General features: G+C 44.1%; 9 protein-coding genes across 9 annotated transcripts; 4 read left to right on the plus strand and 5 right to left on the minus strand.

Annotated features, from left to right (window-relative positions):
• Window positions 1-197: 197 nt before the first annotated feature.
• Window positions 198-2,323, minus strand: V865_002494 (uncharacterized protein; the record flags this gene model as incomplete). Its single annotated transcript, XM_066226295.1, has 8 exons — window positions 198-657; window positions 853-968; window positions 1,070-1,133; window positions 1,209-1,324; window positions 1,434-1,491; window positions 1,583-1,690; window positions 1,791-2,011; window positions 2,165-2,323. 8 exons carry the CDS (start codon window positions 2,321-2,323, stop codon window positions 198-200), a joined length of 1,302 nt encoding a protein of 433 aa, XP_066082392.1.
• A 649-nt stretch (window positions 2,324-2,972) lies between these two features.
• On the plus strand, window positions 2,973-3,890 carry V865_002495 (uncharacterized protein; the record flags this gene model as incomplete). Its single annotated transcript, XM_066226296.1, has 4 exons — window positions 2,973-3,152; window positions 3,263-3,345; window positions 3,610-3,791; window positions 3,877-3,890. The coding sequence occupies 4 exons, from the start codon at window positions 2,973-2,975 to the stop codon at window positions 3,888-3,890; spliced, it is 459 nt and encodes a 152-aa protein (XP_066082393.1).
• Window positions 3,891-4,569: 679 nt separating this feature from the next.
• Window positions 4,570-5,671, minus strand: V865_002496 (uncharacterized protein; the record flags this gene model as incomplete). The annotated part of the gene is made up of 6 exons (XM_066226297.1): window positions 4,570-4,599; window positions 4,766-4,819; window positions 4,963-5,053; window positions 5,272-5,414; window positions 5,571-5,594; window positions 5,639-5,671. The coding sequence occupies 6 exons, from the start codon at window positions 5,669-5,671 to the stop codon at window positions 4,570-4,572; spliced, it is 375 nt and encodes a 124-aa protein (XP_066082394.1).
• A 289-nt stretch (window positions 5,672-5,960) lies between these two features.
• On the plus strand, window positions 5,961-7,298 carry V865_002497 (uncharacterized protein; the record flags this gene model as incomplete). Its single annotated transcript, XM_066226298.1, has 4 exons — window positions 5,961-6,018; window positions 6,153-6,220; window positions 6,341-6,670; window positions 6,789-7,298. 4 exons carry the CDS (start codon window positions 5,961-5,963, stop codon window positions 7,296-7,298), a joined length of 966 nt encoding a protein of 321 aa, XP_066082395.1.
• Window positions 7,299-7,693: 395 nt separating this feature from the next.
• V865_002498 (uncharacterized protein) lies at window positions 7,694-11,059 on the minus strand (the record flags this gene model as incomplete). The annotated part of the gene is made up of 14 exons (XM_066226299.1): window positions 7,694-7,752; window positions 7,818-7,872; window positions 7,958-8,033; window positions 8,103-8,338; window positions 8,412-8,440; window positions 8,505-8,670; window positions 8,739-8,917; window positions 9,000-9,075; window positions 9,128-9,246; window positions 9,317-9,537; window positions 9,610-9,752; window positions 9,823-10,443; window positions 10,515-10,949; window positions 11,015-11,059. The coding sequence occupies 14 exons, from the start codon at window positions 11,057-11,059 to the stop codon at window positions 7,694-7,696; spliced, it is 2,460 nt and encodes an 819-aa protein (XP_066082396.1).
• Window positions 11,060-11,380: 321 nt separating this feature from the next.
• Window positions 11,381-12,783, plus strand: V865_002499 (uncharacterized protein; the record flags this gene model as incomplete). The annotated part of the gene is made up of 4 exons (XM_066226300.1): window positions 11,381-11,763; window positions 11,935-12,129; window positions 12,194-12,692; window positions 12,754-12,783. 4 exons carry the CDS (start codon window positions 11,381-11,383, stop codon window positions 12,781-12,783), a joined length of 1,107 nt encoding a protein of 368 aa, XP_066082397.1.
• Window positions 12,784-13,699: 916 nt separating this feature from the next.
• Window positions 13,700-15,807, minus strand: V865_002500 (uncharacterized protein; the record flags this gene model as incomplete). The annotated part of the gene is made up of 9 exons (XM_066226301.1): window positions 13,700-14,383; window positions 14,438-14,508; window positions 14,574-14,635; window positions 14,684-14,755; window positions 14,811-14,897; window positions 14,959-15,189; window positions 15,241-15,376; window positions 15,485-15,523; window positions 15,591-15,807. 9 exons carry the CDS (start codon window positions 15,805-15,807, stop codon window positions 13,700-13,702), a joined length of 1,599 nt encoding a protein of 532 aa, XP_066082398.1.
• Window positions 15,808-16,322: 515 nt separating this feature from the next.
• V865_002501 (uncharacterized protein) lies at window positions 16,323-18,039 on the minus strand (the record flags this gene model as incomplete). The annotated part of the gene is made up of 7 exons (XM_066226302.1): window positions 16,323-16,650; window positions 16,723-16,967; window positions 17,034-17,140; window positions 17,206-17,365; window positions 17,442-17,545; window positions 17,611-17,663; window positions 17,744-18,039. The coding sequence occupies 7 exons, from the start codon at window positions 18,037-18,039 to the stop codon at window positions 16,323-16,325; spliced, it is 1,293 nt and encodes a 430-aa protein (XP_066082399.1).
• Window positions 18,040-18,406: 367 nt separating this feature from the next.
• V865_002502 (uncharacterized protein) lies at window positions 18,407-20,355 on the plus strand (the record flags this gene model as incomplete). The annotated part of the gene is made up of 8 exons (XM_066226303.1): window positions 18,407-18,434; window positions 18,512-18,644; window positions 18,708-18,790; window positions 18,852-18,884; window positions 18,950-19,077; window positions 19,151-19,281; window positions 19,343-19,804; window positions 19,887-20,355. The coding sequence occupies 8 exons, from the start codon at window positions 18,407-18,409 to the stop codon at window positions 20,353-20,355; spliced, it is 1,467 nt and encodes a 488-aa protein (XP_066082400.1).
• Between the last annotated feature and the right edge of the window lie 81 nt (window positions 20,356-20,436).

Consider the following 20,436-nt stretch of genomic DNA (forward strand, 5'->3'; position numbering starts at 1 on the left):
TCTCTATATGAGCTATATATCTGAGATATCAAAAGAAAAAAAGGCAAATATCAAGAAGATCATATTACTAATCAAATATACTACCATACATGATGCAAATACCTGTATTTGTATTTACTAAGATGATAATTCTAGAAATCCGTGTTTCCTTCATACTTCTCTACTATACCTATCTGTCTGGTTTTACCTTCCTCTCCCTATCTGCCCTCCAAGCTCTGTCTAGCTTCCTTCAACTCACTTTGCGTAGGTGGATGATCAAATACCGCATCACCCTCCGGCGCACCAGGTGCAGTCGTCAGAGCTCTATTCAAACTCATCCGCTTGATACCATCTTCCAATCCTCCCACTGTGGTTGTGTTTGTGGTGTTTTCTTCAGTTAGGGTTTTCTCACTTCCTTCTTTCTCGGCTGTTTCTCCTGAAGCTACAACAGCAGCTCCATTGGCAGCTGCATCTGCGGCGGGAGGTGTAGAAGCGGGAGGGGGAGTAGGTTGTTTCAATACGCTTAGATCATTTACTTTCTCAACTTGACCAGTGGCCACTGCTCCCTTGATTGGATGTAATCCCTCGATGGCGGCTTTGATACCGTTTCCTGAAGGTGGGTAGATCTTCTCGCCTTGATCGTCGATTCTTGTTCCGTCTGAGGCGATGTGGCAGAATCTGACGTTGAATTTGTTAGCAAGAATGCAAATTGTTCAGTATTGGCAATGGAGACTTTGAGAAGACGAAGAGGAACAAGCTCGAGAAGGAAGAAGGAAGATGTACTGGATGACACATGATACGGATACCCATTGATCTCGCAGCGAAGCCAGGAAGGTCGTGTCACTTGACGATATCAAATAGAGCTGCACTTACTCGGTAATGGTCTTCCAGTATGGTTTATGATCAAATTCAAAAACGTAATCACCGCCAAACTCGGAGTCCAACTGGGCAGCTGGGACGAGCTCGGTAAGTTTTGGGTTGAATCGGATCTATAATGAATGCATATCAGCGACCGAGCATTGGGTAGCCAGTTGCGAGAAAAAGTCAAAACGGTCTGGAAATAAAGTGATGTTTGAGTGTGCCAACTCACCTTATCCCTCGTGATGGGATCTAAGAAAGGTGAAATACCAGTGAAGAAAGCGTTGATCCACCAGCTATATATAAGGACAAAAGAATCGACTTTATCAGCCGAATTTTACCAGTTGTATGTGAAACTGAGCTGCACTCACGGCATATTCACTACTAAACCTCTACCTAATCTCTCCACATAGTGATTTTGTAAGATGTTCAGTACTTGTCTTGCGACGGCGATCGAAGGGTTAGACTGGGAAGTAGCTGATTTATACTACAGAAGATGTACGACGATCAGTTTTCTCTTCTGACCAATGAGAAACTTTTGAGGTAGTCGTAAATATGCGCAGTGCAGGAAGCCTTTTGAGTTAAGGCTGACTCACATCAACGATGATGGCTACTTGTTCTTGTCCAGGAGGCATGAAATCGATAGCTCTTTCGCTATAAAATCACGATTGCATAATCAGCTCTTGCCTCTCAAAGATGATAGATAACATATGGTGGTCGAATGTATTGTAGGAAAGTCACGTACAGATGATAAATCAAATGTCGAATTTGTCTTGGACTTCTCTCGGTATTCTCTCGTCCCGGTCTCATGTACAAGATAGGTCGAGCATCGTAATCGAACCCGGTGAGGATGCTGCGGGTATAAGCGACAAGGTCAGTTATCAATTCGATGACAATAACAATACTTTCATCTTTTGGCTTTGTCCACTTTTGGATATATAGCTTCCACTCACATTTTACCCGTCTCAGCTTCTACGCCCACATCATCCGGACTGATCAACTCAGGTTTATACTCCCTCCTCCATTCCAATGTCCCCTGGATCCTCTTCTTCGCGTCGTCCATCTTCCATTTGGCTGCTCGCATGTATCGAGGGTGTGTTCCTGGATCATTGAGGAATCGGAGCTCCCAAGGGTAATATGGGTCTGTCTCCGGAAGGAGGAGGGTTGATGTATACTATAAACTTGGAGATCAGTACAGACTTGGGACAGGGGAGTTGATGATGGTTCATGAGACTTACAGCTTTCAATTCTTCAATCTGATTCAATGCAACAATTGAAAAAGATCCTTATCAGTATGGAATATGCGATTATGCTCTGCTCCACTCACCTGCTTCAATTGCCCCTCGTTGTAATCCCATTTCTTCTTCACGCTGCTCTCTTGACTTGGCTCAGTGAAGATCTGAGAGGTAGCATTGGGTTTGGCCTGCTTAGCAAGGGAAGAGGAAGATGAAGAGGCTGATTTATTTGATCTACTGAAGAATGACATGGTGGTTATGGACTATAGACTATAGTGTATAAGAAGAGTGGTACAAGATAAACGATATGTAAGGAAGAAAAGATTCTCGATGTATATATATATCAGAAGGTAATATAATATACCTTGCTCTACGATACATATAGAAATGAAAAAGAATAGATGGATGATTCATGAAAGATGGGTCGACCTTCGGTCTGATATTGTGTCTGGTGTAATGTGTCTCGGCCAGATGCATCATACGAGTGAGTTACATACTAAGTTATCTCTCCACACTTTCACTTTTCATTAGACGCGATGATGATGATACCATGGTACTGTACGGCCATTATAGGCTTGTTCCGATGAACCGCACCACGCCACCACCTCGCTGACCGATTTACGAGTACTAACCAAAAGCCAAGATCCAAGACCGATGTCCGCTTATGTAACCCACTCATCATGACCGCCCGCCGGGAAGTATCACCGTGGGTGTTTTAATCCACGTCATGTGGTGGGATCAGACAAAACTGCCACATCCCTCGCGCCATGACTCACAGTGGTTGCCCCGCTGGTAATCTGTCAAGTTGAACCCTTTCACTTCGACCTTACACTCAACTCGACTTTATATTCGTTGATATTCCATCCATCTAAACCTACCCCACACACATATCAATCTAAAATGTCAATCGAAAACCTCACCATTGACGACACCGAGTCCACCCAGGTAGACATCCAATCCCGACCTGAACGAAAGGCCAGAAAGGCCTTGGAAGGTCTCGGTTTGAAGAGAGTACAAGGCATTCAACGAGTTACTCTCAGAAGACCCAAGGGAGTATTGATGGTGGTCGCTCAACCTGAGGTGTACAAGGCACCTGGGTCAGATTGTTATATAGTATTCGGAGAGGCCAAGTTGGAAGATCCAACTTCGGCGGCACAATTGCAAGCTCAAGCTCAATTGGCGGCCAGTAGTCAAGCTGCGCAGAAGGCTCACGCGCAAGGGGTTTCAAGGAGGGGGTACCGAAGAGTTTGGAGGATTTGATGGGGGGTGATGAGTGAGTTCACCACTTTCACGGTAGTGAAGGGGTTTACTCCTGCAACGGCAGTTCGGGGTGGGATGGGGGCGGTGTTTCTTCAAGGGCGGGAGGGTGGGCAAAGTATATAAGGGTGGGAGGGTGGGAGTGGATAGTATACAAGATGATATATGATGAGAACATATACTGATTATGCTATCTATTCTACTACTTCGTCAATCAATAAATTACAATCACCTTCAACAATGAACATCATCTTGATACTCTGATCCCATGACATAACAGAGCACCAGCCCTCGAGGACACCGATAAACCTTCCACCACCACCACCGCTCCTACCACCGGTGAAGATGGCGATGTCAAGATCTCCGACGAAGATGTAAACCTCGTTGTAGCCCAAACTGGATGTACAGAGGAAAAGGCAAAGGAAGCTTTGAAAGCTGAGAAAGGAGATTTGATCAATGCTAGTGAGTTATTGTGCTTTGGATATTTACGAAGCAGACAAGATTACGTATCCCAAAAATGCATTTGACCTTGTGCCTTCTGGGAGAGGACGATCCAATTAGGAATGTATACTGATTTATCATCTACCCACAGTCATGAGACTCGGATAAAGCATTCGGTATCAATATAAAACTCAAGAAGCGATGATAGATACAGTGAGTCAACGGTTCGTATGTGTTCATTGTGAAGACTCTTGCAGCTGATTGTGTGTTTTTCAAATGACAGGTCGAATGATGATTCGGGATGAACCATATTGAGAACAGATGTGGGAGTGGGATGTATAATTTTGAAATAGAGTAGGAGTGGAACCAAAGAGCATGAATCTTGTGCATGTTCTTTTCTACATTGCTCAATGACAAACTGGTTCCCGTGCGATCAGTTGCACTTCACTTTGTTTACTCAAAGATGGATCTTGATGACTGAATATGATAGTACACCCCCATTGCTGATCAAAGAATATGGATGGTAACTCATGTGGACCTTGACGTTTTTCGATATATCAGAGAAAATTACAGTACGATGCACACCGTAATCTGGTCTGTGCAATGTGCAACGTGAGATGTGAGACGTGAGATGTGAGATGTGTCTTGGCTAATATGAGACGATGATGTATGTTGGTAGTGTTTCATTATGGTAATCATTACAATACAAATGTATCTAATAAAGATTCCGCCCGTGCATTATTTTCTTCAGTCAAGCGGATTTAGTCTTTACTAAGACCGATAGACCATGGTGAAAAGATCAAGCAGCTTGACGTTGTTGACTGTGAAACTGTAAAAGTGAAATGCAAGTGATGATCAGCTATTTTCTATCCCTTGCTGCTAGCTGTTTTGCGAGAAAACAGGAGGAAAAGCGGATCAACCAATAGAAGACCGCAGAATGTGTCCATACTGTCGAGCGAAGCAAACGCTGAAAGAATTGGTTTGGCGATACTTACGATATCCTTCAACTGCGAATTGGCTTCGTCGAATTGCTTTTCGAGGTATTTCGACTATCCGCACAAGGTTAAATCAGTACTGATCTTCACCCGTTTCTCTTCTTAAATGTAAGGCAGGAAGTCGAGTATCAATTGTTGGTCTCATACAATGCGATATACATGGTAGAAATTCATGTGATCGATCGGAATTGACCCACCTTCTTCGTTAAATTACTCAAGTCATCATTCAGCTGTTTCTCTTGAGTTGAATGTTCTGAATCTACCTCTTTACGATCTTGCTGTATGAACCTGTGTTCGGGGGTATATAATTAGCACAAAATTATCGTAAATAGTCAACAACAGTGATCTGATGAGAGCTGAATGGGTTGTAGGTAGGTTTTATTATATTACGATTCCATTCTTGATCATTCTGTCATTGATTGTCCACTCCACTCCACTCCATCTCACCGTAAGTCCATTGCATTCTTATGTCTATTATCTTTAATTGAGAGATTGATTCCACTCACATCTTTCCTACACCTTTGTACATCACTCCATCTCTAGGTACGGTATCGAGCTCCCTCACGGTCAACGATAATATCTTCTTTTCCTTCTCTTTCGATTGGATTTGAGCTCGGACGATGGACAGTTGTTTTTGGGATTGGATTGCCTAAATTCGTACCTTAAGTCAGTATGTCATCTTCGTAAAGAGATTTCAAGTCATTGTTCATCGATTTGAGGATATACATCGAGTGAGGATGATCACTGACAGATCACAAGATCGTAGTATCTGCGTGGTTTCCGATGAAGGGGGGAAATGACATACCTGCTGTTGGATTTGAGTGAGGATCTACAACCGATAATACAAGTTAGCTCAGTCACCCCTTAACCGACGAGTAAGTGAAAAGCGTCTGATAGACCTGACATTGTGTTTGGGGGTGTAATACTACTTATTGAGAAGAGATCAAGAGTTGATAGTAACTTATAACATTGGGTTTCTTTGGCTGTTCGTGTGTTCGTGTGGGAAGTGCCGGTCAGTTCCGTCGGTATCTTTCTGGTCGAAATTTGATCCCGCTCGCTCTCGTTCATTATTCGTTGCCACCTAAAAGTATCAGTATCATGCAAGCTATTAAATGTTTATGCTTCGCTCTCATCTTTCACAAGTACTTATATACTCCTCATCAAAATATACGTGTACATCTAGGATCACGACACCATGGGTAAAGCAGAAGCAGGCTCAGCGAAAGCTATAGGAAATGCCATCAAGGCGAAAGGTGAGTGGGGCTTTCTCTTCTTATCCTCAGTTGCCCTATGGTCTCATCATGGGGTTTATGACTTTGACCAGATCTGTTGCGTTCCTTCGGCCTGCATTGATCTGCAAGCTGATTATCACTCCACTCCTTATTAGGCCTCGGTAGACTGAGATGGTACTGTCAAGTATGTGAGAAACAATGTAGAGACGAGAATGGATTTCAGGTGAGCGTCTAATTTACTTTCTACTTACTTACCTTTTTTTTTCCCTTCCGCTTCGTATTTCCCAACCACGAGATTGGGTTCGAGGGGTTCGTTCGGAGCTGATCGTGTCATCATGAACAGGCGCATTGTCGATCCGAACCTCACATGCGTAAAATCCTCTTGTTAGGTCCCAAAGCAGGAGCAGCCATTAACGATTTCTCTCAACAATTCCAATCTGAATTTTTACTGTTGTTACGTACTCGACATCAAACTAATAGAGTGAGGGCCAATGCAGTGTACAATGAATATATCCAAGATAAACATCATATCCACATGAATTCAACTAGATGGGTCACATTAAGTGGGTTTATACAGACGTTGGGGAAAGAAGGGATCGTTCATGTGGATGAGGATGAGAAAGGGTTGTGGATCACTTGGGTTGATACGAGGCCTGAAACGTTGGCAAGGCAGGTGAGTTAAACTAAATGGGTCGAAATGACTATCCTCATCCTTTTCATGTCTGCTAAATGGGCGATTGGATGGAATCAAGGTAGATTGCTGATGTTATACAATTGATCGATATGATTAGGCCGCTGCACAAAAGAAAGATCGAGCCACGATGGATGGTGAAGAAAGAGAACGTAAGATGTTGGAAGAACAGATATCCCGTGCGAAATTACAGCTTGAAGCCAGCGGCCAAGGCGATCAATCGAAAGGGTTGGAAAAGAAAGAAGGTGAAAAGATCAGTTTGAATTTGTTTGGTAATCCTTCTCCTTCTCAGCAGGAGAACGGAGATAAATACAATACAGATGGAGAAGAAAAGAAAGAAGAAGTACAAGCATCAACGAAACCTTCAGGGTTTACTACATTCTCCACTTCCTCTTCTACCAAACCAATAACGATAAACCCCCTGAAGAGACCTGCTCCGATGAATGTTTTCAAATCTGCCAAACAACCCAAAACGGAATCGAGGGACGATGGACAAGGAGGAAAGAAGACGATGAGCGAAGTTGAAAGGTTGATGAAAGAGGATCAAGCTAGGAAGAGTAGCAAACCTATGGGATATAGGGGTATGGGTCCTTCAAGAGGTGGTAGATAGGTATGAGTACTGTATGGCATGGAAAAGGATTTTGTACTATCGTTGTATCGTTATAATGTATCAACTCATCAAATCTCTCATCTGACAATCGGAATGAAACATAGATGGGTGGTGCAAACTTCAACACGCCAAGTTCAACGTCGAGTGCAAATTGATGATACAGCAAAGAGGTGTTTCGGTTTAAATCACATGTACATGATCATGATGATGATACATTACATACACTCTTTATACATGTACCACATGCATTTGAGATTCTCAAGCAACTTCAACCTCAAGCCAAGGACAACTCTACAATTACTCTTCAACATAATCCCTAGATTTGAATGACCACCTGCGTCTTCAGATCAATCATGAACCATTCTTCATCTCAGTGTTTGTTTCTAGAGTCCTCTCTAATTCTCATTGTCGCCTTCATTCTGTTTGGCTTTCTTCACTTTATTGATTTTCGACACTACGAGGAAACGTCAGTATCATTTCTACAGCTTGTCTTTTGCAGAAGATGAACGCAAAACTTACTTTCTCTTGATAAGACACCGGTATTCATATATCCTTCAGGGAACAGATCGACAATCTAAAAACATCACATCACATTTCCATTTTAGCATGTCATTTACATTTTCACCATTCTTCTTTCTTCTGCTTGACACTCGACTCACCCTCTTATAGAGCTTCTGTTTGATCGAAGCCTCACTGAACTCTTTACCCGTCTTAGCACCCGGTATACTCCAATCTCTAAATTCGTTTCCAGTCCAATCAGTCACCGTCACAATCACATTGACAAGTGTTCGATCGTTCACTCACCCAGCTTTCGTAGTGAGATCAACCATGTTATACATATTTTCAACCAATTGAACAAACACGTCCCTCATATCGGAATTCCAACCGAATCGTTTGGGCGGTTCGGGAGGTCGAACATCATCTGGTTTAGGTGTAGAATTGGGATTGGGTGTGCCATTAGGTCCATTTGAGCCATTGGGAGGATCGACGAGGTTATTTAATGCCATTGGTGCAGCGGGATTAGAAGATGGTCCAGCTCCCTACAAATATAGTAAAGAGACTTATTAGCATACTTTGCTTTGAACCGTTCAGCCAAGTCACGCTGACACTTACATTCGTCTGAGTCGATGGATGAGCTTCATCTATTTGGGATTCCAACCATAAGTCCACACATTCCAACATGTCAAATGAGATACTATCACTCACCCCATTCTCTCACTTCCTCTTCCCATTTCCTATGACTTTCCTCATACTTGCTCACTACCTCTTCTCTATCTTTATCAACCATCTCCCCAAATTGTCGGATCGCTTCATCTTCGCAATCATGTAACCATCTCCAATAACCAGGATAACACAATTTCGTACATAATTTCTATCTCACTCATAAGCTTTTGAACCTTCCCTCTCGCTGAGAAGTAGCAGGGATATAGCTCGACTCACTTTCATGGTATATTCATTATAAGGCAAAGCACTCGTTATAGCGTGCCAAAAACTCTTATCTACACCTTCTCTGTCGCCCAGCCCAAATATATCATGTTCGTATGCAGCTTCTCCAGCAGCTTGGAGGAATGGTTTGAGGTTCTCAGGGAATCTACTCTTGTTAATCGCATCCCATTGTTCTACCAATAAGCACTAATCAGCAAAATTGCCATACCATACTGGGAGGATGAGACGAAGATGGTGAATATGATATATACGTACGTTTTTCGCTTTCTGAACGAAGTATCCATAACCTCTTACGCAAGTCATCAGGGAATTCAGACCATGGTGGAAGGTACTACGCGGACAATCAGTTGCTGTACTTCTTATTGCTTACAAATAACACTCACCCTTTCTTCCCTCGACGCATTCTTGTATCTCAGTCGATCAATATGTACAGATTGTATCTCCGACAGCAATGCATCTTGCGTTTCGTCCTTGACAGGCGGTGGAGGGGATAACGATCCCGCTGATATGACACGTTGAATCAGCTACAGTCTCACAACGAAAGAGATTACCAGCTGAGTGGATGTACTGACCACGAGTGTCTCTACTCCTTGATGGTCCACCGTTCCTCTCTCCATCAGAATCATCATCAATGCTTATTGGTACAGCTTGAGATCCCCTGAAAGTGTATCCTCGCTGTTTACGAGCGCGAAGTACCGCCGAGAGGGATGCGCGAGGTTCTTTAGGCGGTGGAGCAGGGTTGGAATGTCGGGGCTTCGGTTTGGCAGGTCTTGCTTTGGGCTTGACAGGTGATCTACAAATGCAAATGAATCGTACATGTTAATATCAGCACCCCGTCCATCTCATTGATTATGATCGTACGTACTCTTCCATCAATTCGAGTGGACCAGAATGAACGAAGAAACCTTCTTTCTTGGGTCTAGCGAAATGAGTAGGCGCATCAATCAATATCTCCGAGTCGTCAATGAATTCATCTTCCAGATCGTATGTCTCGACCGGTTTCCTTTTCTACTCATATAACAAAACATCACATCAGTATGGAGACATATTTCATCTACGTGATAGGGTTCTGACTCACCTTTGATTTTTTACTTTTCTTATTATCATCACCGTATTTCTCTTCCAACCTCCTAGCGATCTCTTCTGGATCTTCTTCTCCAAATCCTAATCCAAATAATGGTCCAGATGAAGGTCCAGCAGGAGCTTCACCAGGAAGCACCTCATGTCCATTCGGTGGTACTGACGGTTGGGGTATACCATCAATTTCCATTCCATTTTGATTCTCTGAAGGTATGGGTATAGGTAAATCTTCAGGTTCGCCTTCACCTTCCGCCACACCCCAGATTTCAGCTACCATACCATTCTCTCTTGCGTCATCTAAAATATTCCATTCCAACGTTTCTCCCTCGGGTAACATTGCTCTTTCCAGTCTTATAGTTTTCATAGGTGGTGGTGGTGGAGGTAAATCTTCTTCCTCAGATGGTGAGCGGAGTTTAGCCCGTTTCTTCTTTTTAGGTACTAAGACGTTTGTTTCTCCCTCTGCTCCTTCTCCGGAAGTTGATGGTCCAGCTTCACCTTGAGCGGTAGTATCACCAGGCAAAGTGGATGAACCAGCTCCGGGCGTACCTGGTTCAGGCTTTATGACGGGCGGTAAAGAGAGTCTGGAAGGTCCGTTCGGTCCATCAATAGCGACGATTTCCTATACACCGTACGAAGACAATATCAACTAAATATAATGGGTAATCCCTGATGAAGAAGAGAAGCGCTTACGGGAGATCCACCCAGATCTTCACTCTCTTCACCACTATCTTCCTCGTCATCTTCCTCGTCGTCGTCCTCATCCTCATCATCTTCCTCATCTTCCTCACTCCCCTCGCCTTCACCTTCTTCATCGTCTTCTTCCTCCTCCTCGGGATTTGCATTCATATCCTCCTCTTGATCTTGATCTGCCTCCTGAGATTGTAAGAGTTCGCCAATCACTTCATTCTCTTCTATACTCATCATCGTCGTGTTCCCATCTTCAACGACCTGCTCGGTTACGGTGGTTTGAACCACTTGTTCTGGCTGGTTGTGCGGTACGGGATCTGGTTCGTAACCGTTAGCTAGCATATTCACCAGTTGGACGACTTTGACTGTGGACGACACGGGTGATCGTAGTTTTACTTGATCGGGTTGTCTGGCGGCTATTGACGTAGGTGATCCGTTCTGCGAGAAAGGGTAAGTAAGATGAACATTCGGCAATGACGGAAACGAGTGCTGGTCATACTTACATTTGCAGAAGTCTGTGTCTGTGTATGCTGAGTAGGGCTACTCATACCAGGACTGTTGACTCTTCAGTTGAGGTTGGATTGACAGTCGGTGATGGTGTCGCGGAAGAGGAATGAAGCAAGATGGTGTATGTTTTTGTTTTTCCTCGTGTGTATGGTGGAGATCACTAAAACTACGCGTGTGGAATGAAATTGATTCCGTGATCTTCATCTTTGCTCAAATTCGGTCAATCAACATTCAACGTCCAACATCCAACATCTGTTAACATCGACACTATATCCATACCAGGTCGAGATCATCAAGTCAAGAGAATATCGAATCTTTGCCTACTTCTACAAACCTACAAATAGGAAAGAAACAATCTCACAATGTCAAACGACTGGTGGACTTCCTCAACCTCCTCAACTTCCAACCTCAATTCCAATCCCAATACTCAAACATTCCACACACCCCAGCGACCCTCACAGTTCCAACCCCACCATCAAAATTCCATCTCCCGATCCACCCGATTCGCAGCAAATAATGTGGGAGACGAGCTGGATTCTGAAGATTTGAAAATGGCCGATTCGATCAAATTCTTACCTTCTTTCGCTAATTCTCCAGCAGGTAAATTAGCATTGGGGACTTCACCTCAAAATACCATGTCTCCTAATTCTGCGACGGCTTCAATGGGTCAGTCAATGGGGGTGGGTGGGGTGGGTAGTCCGAATGAAGGTAGAAGAAGTCCTGGTGTAAGGGAGAGAGTTGAAAGGTGAGTTGACAGTAATCTTTTTTATCGACCCAATACCTGTTTTTCGTGAATTTGTTATTGTCATTGTATTCATATGGACCCGCCTCGATCTCATTTCGATTTGATATCATCATCTGAATCATACTATTGACCCTACATCAGCTGACAACTATCTTTTCTTCGCTACTCCAGAGATTCGCCAAGACATCATCGACGTTCGCTCCTGCATCAAAACTCCCAACTCGGTTCGTCCATCCTCGGCGGTGCAGGAGGGGGTATGGCGATAGATGAAGATATGCCTCCTACGGCCAGTTTGCGAGATTCAGTCAGTGAGAACTATAATGGTCAATCGCAGTATAGGGGAAACGAATCGAGTAACGCTGTTGAGTGGGTATCGTGATTTTTCTTAGTTTCCAAGACTATTGTATTAACTACCTGTTTCCTTGTTTAGCCTTCCAACACCTCCTTCTCTCCTTCCCACCACCTCTACAACCTCCCTCCACGTATTCGGCCCTCCACTCCCTATCCTCGCATCTCTCCAACCTTATTTATCTCAATTCGGGACTATCCAATCCTACCAACCAGGTCCAGAAGGTTCAAACTGGTATATCATCCAATATACCAATCCCGTATCTGCCTCCTACGCGCTGAGGAGACATGGTGATATTATTCAAGGGAGATATATGATTGGTTTCAAAGTGCAGAATGAAGATTCAAGTAACGGTTTGACGGTCGTACCCAACTCCTCCACTAATCAATCAACCGGAACAGGAGCTGGGACACCAATCAGAGTACAGGAGGGTAAAAGTATAGTGAAGACTCGTCAACCCCCTCAACCCATACAGAAGGTTAATAGTACTACAAATAGAAGAGGGAATGATTATAGTTGGGATGATTTGGAGGATGAGGGATCGAAAGGTGGTTGGAGTGGCTGGGTGAGCGAAAGATTGGTAAGTCCCTTCTCTCTGTATTTTACACTTTACATGGCGATGCGCTTGGGTTGGATGATAGCTGATATTGGCTTTACTGATGACCATCTAGTTCGGTCGATAATCTTTATTCGATATTCTTACATTCAAACACCCCGTATACTTTCTCTCATCTAGCATGTATCCGATATGATCGTAATGACTTCGCCATAAAGTACATTTATACCGAAAACACTTGCGATTGACGATTTTTCACAGCACTTTATGTTCCACGAATGCACGATAGCTTGATCAGAGACCTCATCTTTTGATATCGCTTTATACTTAATGCATGATTGATTGATTGATTGACTGTTATATGATCTATATACAATTTGACATATGGGGTAGATAGAAAATCGAACTGAACACTTATATACATTTGATTAACAGTACAGTAAGAGTGAGTATGCACAATCGAACAACAATATATGGCATAGAATTAAACGATGGTAGGTGAAGGAGGATATAAGAGAGATATAGCACATATGCAGGAATGCGAGGGAATGGAAGTATGATGAGAGAATGAAAGAAAGCATATAATCACAGGAATGCGTACGAAGGTAGTCTCAATTGTTGATCAAGTACGGATGAAGGTCGATTAACAATAGGGGTCAGGATGAGGTTAGAGGTATCGCATTGAGGAGAAGAAGATCAGGTATCGCCAATGTTGAAGAAAGAGAAAAGTCGATGAATGCCGAAAATTATGCTCTGATATTCACAGATTGTTTGTGATGTTGTCGTCATTTCGACCATAAGGAGAAAGGATGTATCCACAGTAGACGAGTGTTTTGCGCAGACCCAACCGAACCAAAGAAAAAGGATAGCCTTGCAAACGGGCACCTCTTGGAAGATTTACTTTTGCAATTGTAGAGAAAAAGTATCGAAAGGGAATTTCCAAGGGTCAAGGTGGAAGCAAGATCGTGACTACAGCGTATATTGCTTTGTCAGCTATGTCATTGAAAGACACGCAGCATGCCATACTTACATTACTTCGGCGCACTGGTCCAGCGTGATTTGGCTGGAACCAAAGTCGATTCTGAGGGCAAAGGCCAAGCATGCGGGTAATGACCGATCGGCGCGATATTCTCGTTCTGGACTTTTGGTCCAGATTGTCCAGATCTACCATGACCATTGAGAGATGCTGGGCCAGAATTTCTCGTGCTTTCTGAACGACTGTTATTCAGGCTGAGGCTGTCGGAGGAATCATCATGGATCGTTTTGGGGCTTTCGACTTGAGAAATCATATGATTCCCGTTACTTGATGAAAAAGATAGCCATCTCGCGTTAGGATATGGCAGAGGTACGAATGGAGCCGAGTTGGCATTGAGGGAAGTGCCGTTGGAAGATTCGATCGGACCACTGACCTGAAGATTGGCAAGTCGATTGGTAATGTCTGTGCCGAAAGGATCGAATGTGAGTCTGCCTGGCGAAGTAGCTTCTCGACTAGGAGAAGCAATGGCCAAGGGAGGTTTGGTATATCTTCGAGTGACTACCGGTCGACCACCAAGAGAGAGACCATTCGCGTTGATCAGAGCAGTAGCAGATACTTCATGTTCGAAGTTGATGACCGCTTGGAACGGTGTTACCGAGATGATGGTGACTCGTTGAACAGGACCGAAAGTACTGAAGATTTCTCGGACTGCACCTGCGTTTGGGAAGTATGCTGGATCCTGTTGAGTGGCGATGTGTCAGCTTGAATCGCATATGACGGGGAGAATGCGTACCAAGTTCTCGACCAGCACAGCAGAATCGTCTGATAACTCTCTTCTTGTCGGTACAGAGGGTGGGTGGATGACTCGATTGTGCAAAGCACCAAAAGCATCTTTTCGTCAACCCAAGAATGACTTTTAATCGACTCACTGGATCCGAAATTCTTCGAGTCTCTTTGTACGAGCGCCCAAGAAACGTCGATCTTGAAGCCTCTGAGAACAGTCATTAGCACAGGCGGATACATGGTTGATTTTACTTACTCCAGCCAGTTTCCATTCATCCTTGACATCGCTTCTACCGCTTCTCTATGAGTTGACATGAGAATGAACCCTCTGATGGAGAAATCAGCTAACAAATACCAGTCCATCGACATAGCTGATAACGCACCTTCTTCTACCCATTCCATCAAGTTGCGAGAGTAAAGTAGAATGCTCGACCATACCGAATTGGGAGAAGAGGGATTTGAATTGTACTCTGCGTTAACCCAAAAGTCAGCTTATGGCTACTAGCATGGCATCCAGCTGATTATACAGACTGTGTCAGGTCAAGTGGTAATCCCATCACATAAAGGTTTCTCGGAAGAGGACCTTGAGGATCGATATGTCTGTATCCCAATCCTGAGCTATCAAGTCGTAGACCTCTGGAAAGTGACGGTGGCGTGAGCGGAGTACGAATATCGATGGCGAGGCTACTACTGCTGAGCTCGGGAGTCATGAGACCTTGATTAGAGGGTGGCGGGGCGGAAGAAGGTGCTTTGCACAAAGTACTATGGTATCTCGTCAGCTCCATTATGCCTGAAATTTATGAAGACACTCACATTCCACTCGGAGCGAGATGTTGCCTGAGATCCATACATCGTTCGACCTCTGCTTGAGATCCGACCCAAAGCTGAGCCCATTGGAGTGTGGTAGAAGAGGTAGATTGAGGGTGGAGAAGAACGCCCAATACTCGGGCTGTTAAGTGGGATTTGTCAGCGTATGTGTGATTGAATCCATCGCTATTCTGATCTTGCCAAACAAGACTGGATCGGGATCGAGACATAGTAATGGATTATGACTTACTGGTAGTCGAGAAGAAGTTGATCAGATTCTCAGCAGTCACTGCGTCGCAGAGAGGAAGATTCAGTGAGCTATTCTTCAGTCAGTACTATAGCGTGGGGCAGCTTACCAGCAGCATTCAACCCATACATTCTCAACTCATGTTCAGGTATTCTTGGAGTTTCTTCCTGTTCTTCTTGATCACCTTGATTACCTTGATCACCTTCTTCTTGCTTGATATCAGTAGGATTCATAGATCGCTTGTCGAATGGAGGTGAGGTAGGGGAAGTGGAAAGTGGAGAAGGTAAAGGGGTCTCGTTCGTATCAGTAGTAGTAGGAGTGGACATCACGAAAGTGTATCTTCCCTTGTACGAGCTAGGGGAGAAGAGAAGGATGTGTAATATACAAAGAAGTGACTACACAGAAGTAAGTATGTAAGGTTATCCTAACTATTCAAAAAGGTCGTCAGACCTTTTCAACAAGAGTGTGATATAAAATACGGGGGAAGGTAGGGTGCAATAGGATTACCTCGATTTGTGACAGGTCGAATGTCAGTATATGATTGAAAGAAGAGAAAAGGAGAGAACGAAAGAAAGAAAGAAAGTGAGTTGTGAGTTGTGAGGATAGACGGATGAATCAAAATCAATCGCGTATCTCTTGCTCCTATTTATATGTGATATAATACCAAGTCCAGTCACCCTCATCCAGCGCACAGACCACCTGCCCTTCCTTTGTCAGATGATGACAATGACGCGCAGACCTCTCATCTCGCGATGTATGATGCTGTGAACAGGAAAGACAACGTACGATCAGAAGACGAACATACGATGATACATGCATACTCCTACTCCCACTCGTATTCCTACCAATCATCTACCTGATCGACCGGTGTGAACAATGGAGGCGGTTTAGGTAACGGTCTATGAGGTCTCGACGAAGGTTTTTCTTCCTCGGTTATCGTAGGCGTAGCGTATATCACCGATTTATACGATGGTGTAACTTCTAAATCGGTATTATCATCGATTATGCTGGAGCTGAGGGGAAGTTCGATCGGTAGTGAAGATTGCGTAGGTTCAGGAGGTGTTGAAGAGGTATGAGATCGTGGTTTGTAGACTAGAATGATGATTAAACCTATTATACAAAGTACCAAGAACAATATACATTTGCGTCTGCCTGTATTTGCTTGGTACCTATGCAGCACATTCCGACATGTTGTCAGCTCACTATCGCCAGAAGATTGCCCCATGTTCAACTAGACTTACCTCTGAGCGACTTTCAACTCCTCTTCAGCCCCTTTCAATTCCCTAGCAGTCATCTGCACATTATACTCCACACTATCCAGAACCGTACCCTGCTCTACCACCAGATTACCCAGATCTCTGAATAAGTCTGCCAATTCAGAGATGGACGAGGCGATCTGGGTGATCTCGTTGGTACGTTGTTGAATATCTATATCGATTGCAGAGGTGGACTGCGCTTGAGATTGAGACTGCAGTTGATTTTGTGTCTGCTCATCATGCTATAGGTCAGCTTTTGTCCATGTACAGCAGCGGTGAAGTTCTGGGTAGCTCACGGCTTCTTCGTCTTCCTGCAACTCATCTAACAGATCTGTCCCTTTCAACGTTATAGCTCCAGAAGCTACCATCAAATCCTTATTCTTGATCGCATGACCTTGCAGCTCTACATCGCATGGTACAGACGATGTCAGCTCACACAATCAGATAGATACGATATGTTGAGCTCACTTTGCATATACACTCGCTGTTTCTTCCTAAACACTCCCGATAATTCTTGTACCTTCTGAGCCAAACCCCGTTGAACATTCTTCGCAGTCATCATTTCTACTCTTGCTGCTCTGGGCCCAGGATTGACAGATGATATGAGAGAAGTACATCTCCTGAAATCCTACATATATCACGCATTCATCAGCATTTATTGGTTTATTGGCTGATTTGATAATTTCGTGAAGCGTCTCACTCACCCTGGTTATATCTGCAGTCTGACGTTCAATCTCCCTTTCTTCAGCTGACCTATCTGTAAATCCAGGTAAGACATGTTTGGCATGAAGTTTATCAAGCGTTGAGACTAATCATTACTATCAGCTGCGATACTCCAGATACGAGTATGGGATAGGATAGGAGTGAACTGACTCTTTATTTTAGCTCTAGAAAGGATCTCTTCAACTTCATCACTCAGATCAACCCTATAAGCGTAAACCCAAATATCAGCACGATAATGAATTATACTGTTACCTAAAGTGTATCGATTGACGAGCACACTCACCATCTGGGAGGTAATCCTTTACCACCACTCATCCCACTGCCCGAACCACCAATCAAACCAATCTGCTCTTCATCATCACCTATATCAACCATATCTCCATATTGTCTATTCGATTTTCTGATCTTACTAGAGTACGTCGTAGAGGAATCTCTCACCGAGAGGTAGAATAAGGTTCGGGATCTTGTGATTGGCTGGTCAAGCTTGGAAGCAAAAGTAGAAGAAGAGGAGGGGGAGTAGGGGTTGAAGAGTGGGTTGGAAGAAGAGGAGGGTGAGTTGAGTAGATAAGGATTCGACATCTTGGTGTGATCGTTTGGATGACTTTCGTCATGAGCTGTCGTTTGTGTTCTTCACCGTCCTCCTATGCTCTGAGTTTCTGTTGGTACCGATGCAGGTAACCTCGTCTACGACAGACAATAAGGATTTGATCGTATCTTCATCTGTCTTGGCTTGACTTTGATTGTTGTCAACAACGTGGCACGCGTGTTGTGAGAGTGTGTGCTGACGTCAGTCACGTGACCTCGTCCAACGACAGCTAAGCTACCATGTAGGTAGGTACATCTGCCATCTATATAACCTACCATTCAATCTGCATCTGCATCTATCACTCAATAAATCCTTCTGTGAGACCCTCGTACATACCTACTTCTAGATCCATTCGACAAGATGAACCACGGATACGATGATTCAGATGGTGAGCCCATATATACATCACGTACAAACCCTCATCTCGGCTTGCCACTTACTGATCATGACTCACGATGCTCGTAGAGGAATACGATTACGCTACTCCCCCCGTCCTCGGAGGAGCACCAGGAGGAATGGGAGGGGGAGGACCAAGTGCGTTACTGAGTCAGCTGATGGGTGGGATGGGAAGGTATACATACAGAGCACCACCTCCTTCGTGAGTCTAGCTCAACTCATCGAGTTCGAATGATCAATAGCTAATTAGGTTGGGGCCTGATAGAGCATATGACGAGTACTATAAGGCATACTCTGTGGCTGTTATGGGAGGACGAGAAAGACCAGAGTTGATGTACGGTGGAAAAAGTGAGCTTTGTTTCAATTATTAGGTCTAGACATAGCTGATATTGATATGCTGGTAATGTAGTCATCATGCCTCCTTCAGCATTAGCTAAATTATGTGAGTAACTGGTATGAACAGCATAGTAATCTGTATTGACATGCTGTACTTGATATCACCCATAGCCGCACTTGACATCCCATCACCATGGACATTCCAGATTCGCAATCCCCGTAATCCCACTGTCCATCAGACTCACGCCGGTGTACTGGAATTCATAGCGGAGGAAGGGATTGTACATCTTCCCGCTTGGGTAAGTCCACCTATCAGGTGTACCACCCTTTAGTCAAAGACATCATAAGCTGATGTGATATCCTTTTTTACAGATGATGAAAACGCTTGATCTCACCGAAGGTGATCCGATACGATTAACAGGTGCCAAATTACCTAAAGGCAAGATGGTCAAGATCCAAGCTCAGTCGACGGACTTCTTACAAGTCTCAGATGCTAAAGCTGTGTACGTACCCTCTTCCTCTTTCAGCCTTTGGACATGACTGATACTGTTATGTTATGATTAGGCTCGAATCTGCTCTTCGATTCTACTCCGTCCTCACCAAAGGCGACATTATCGAAATCACATACAACTCCCTCACGTTCGAATTCCTAATTATGGAGACTTATCCGGAGAACGCACCAGGTATATCAGTAATAGATACAGATCTGGAAGTGGATTTCGCCACTCCGGTGGGGTATGTGGAGCCTCCTCGACCTGCTCCTGCACCAATCCCAACCATGGCAGATAAACTCAAGATCGATCTATCGGAAACCCACTCTGTATCTGCTGGTTCATCCAGACCTGGTACCAGCTTGAGTAATAGAGGTGCAACGTCCGGACCAGGAGGTGGAGGATCGGGAGATGCTACGCCTATAGAGAGTTTTACTGGTGTTGGACAGAGTCTGAATGGGAAAAAGGTGAAAGGTAAAGGGTTGGCAAAGAAGATTGAACAGGTTGATCAGAGTAGTAAGATCAATCGGAATGAGTAAGTGCACCAATATGCTTGCAATCAATTGTTAAGATATGTTCCATCATGAGCTGATTGATTCTTTCTGGTGTATCTTTAGTGGTCCACGGATAATCACACCTGAATCATTAGCAGACGACGGACGAAAAATACCTGCAGCTCTGGTTCTACCCGAAGGGAAATTCTTCTTTGGATTCAAATACATACCATTCGATCCTTCCAAAGCGCCCAAGAAGACCGATGAAAATTCCGACTTGACCAATGGCAGCTTACAACCGTTTGGAGGCAGTGGTCAAACATTGGCTAATCGTCCTCCGAAAGGTGCACAATCACCATTCAGACAACCTTCTCCACCTCCTGAAACTAAACCTGAAGTCAAAGAGGAGAAACCTGATCCATGGGCTAACTTAGGTAGTGGAAATACTCTCAAGAAGTCTGCTACTCAAATAGCGAAAGAAAAGGAAAAATCAAGACAGGAGGTTATAGATGCTACGATGTTGGATGAAGATGATTTCATGTTTGATGGTGGAGATGATGAGGATGATGTAATTGAGATTGATTCGGATTAGTAATGTACAGCTACCGAATCACAGCTCAAGGAAAGTGAAGCATGGAGGTTGCGCATGTGTCTGTCGACGAATGAGCAGAGA

This window comes from Kwoniella europaea, chromosome 1, assembly GCF_036810445.1.
Source record: "Kwoniella europaea PYCC6329 chromosome 1, complete sequence".
Lineage (NCBI taxonomy): Eukaryota > Fungi > Basidiomycota > Tremellomycetes > Tremellales > Cryptococcaceae > Kwoniella > Kwoniella europaea.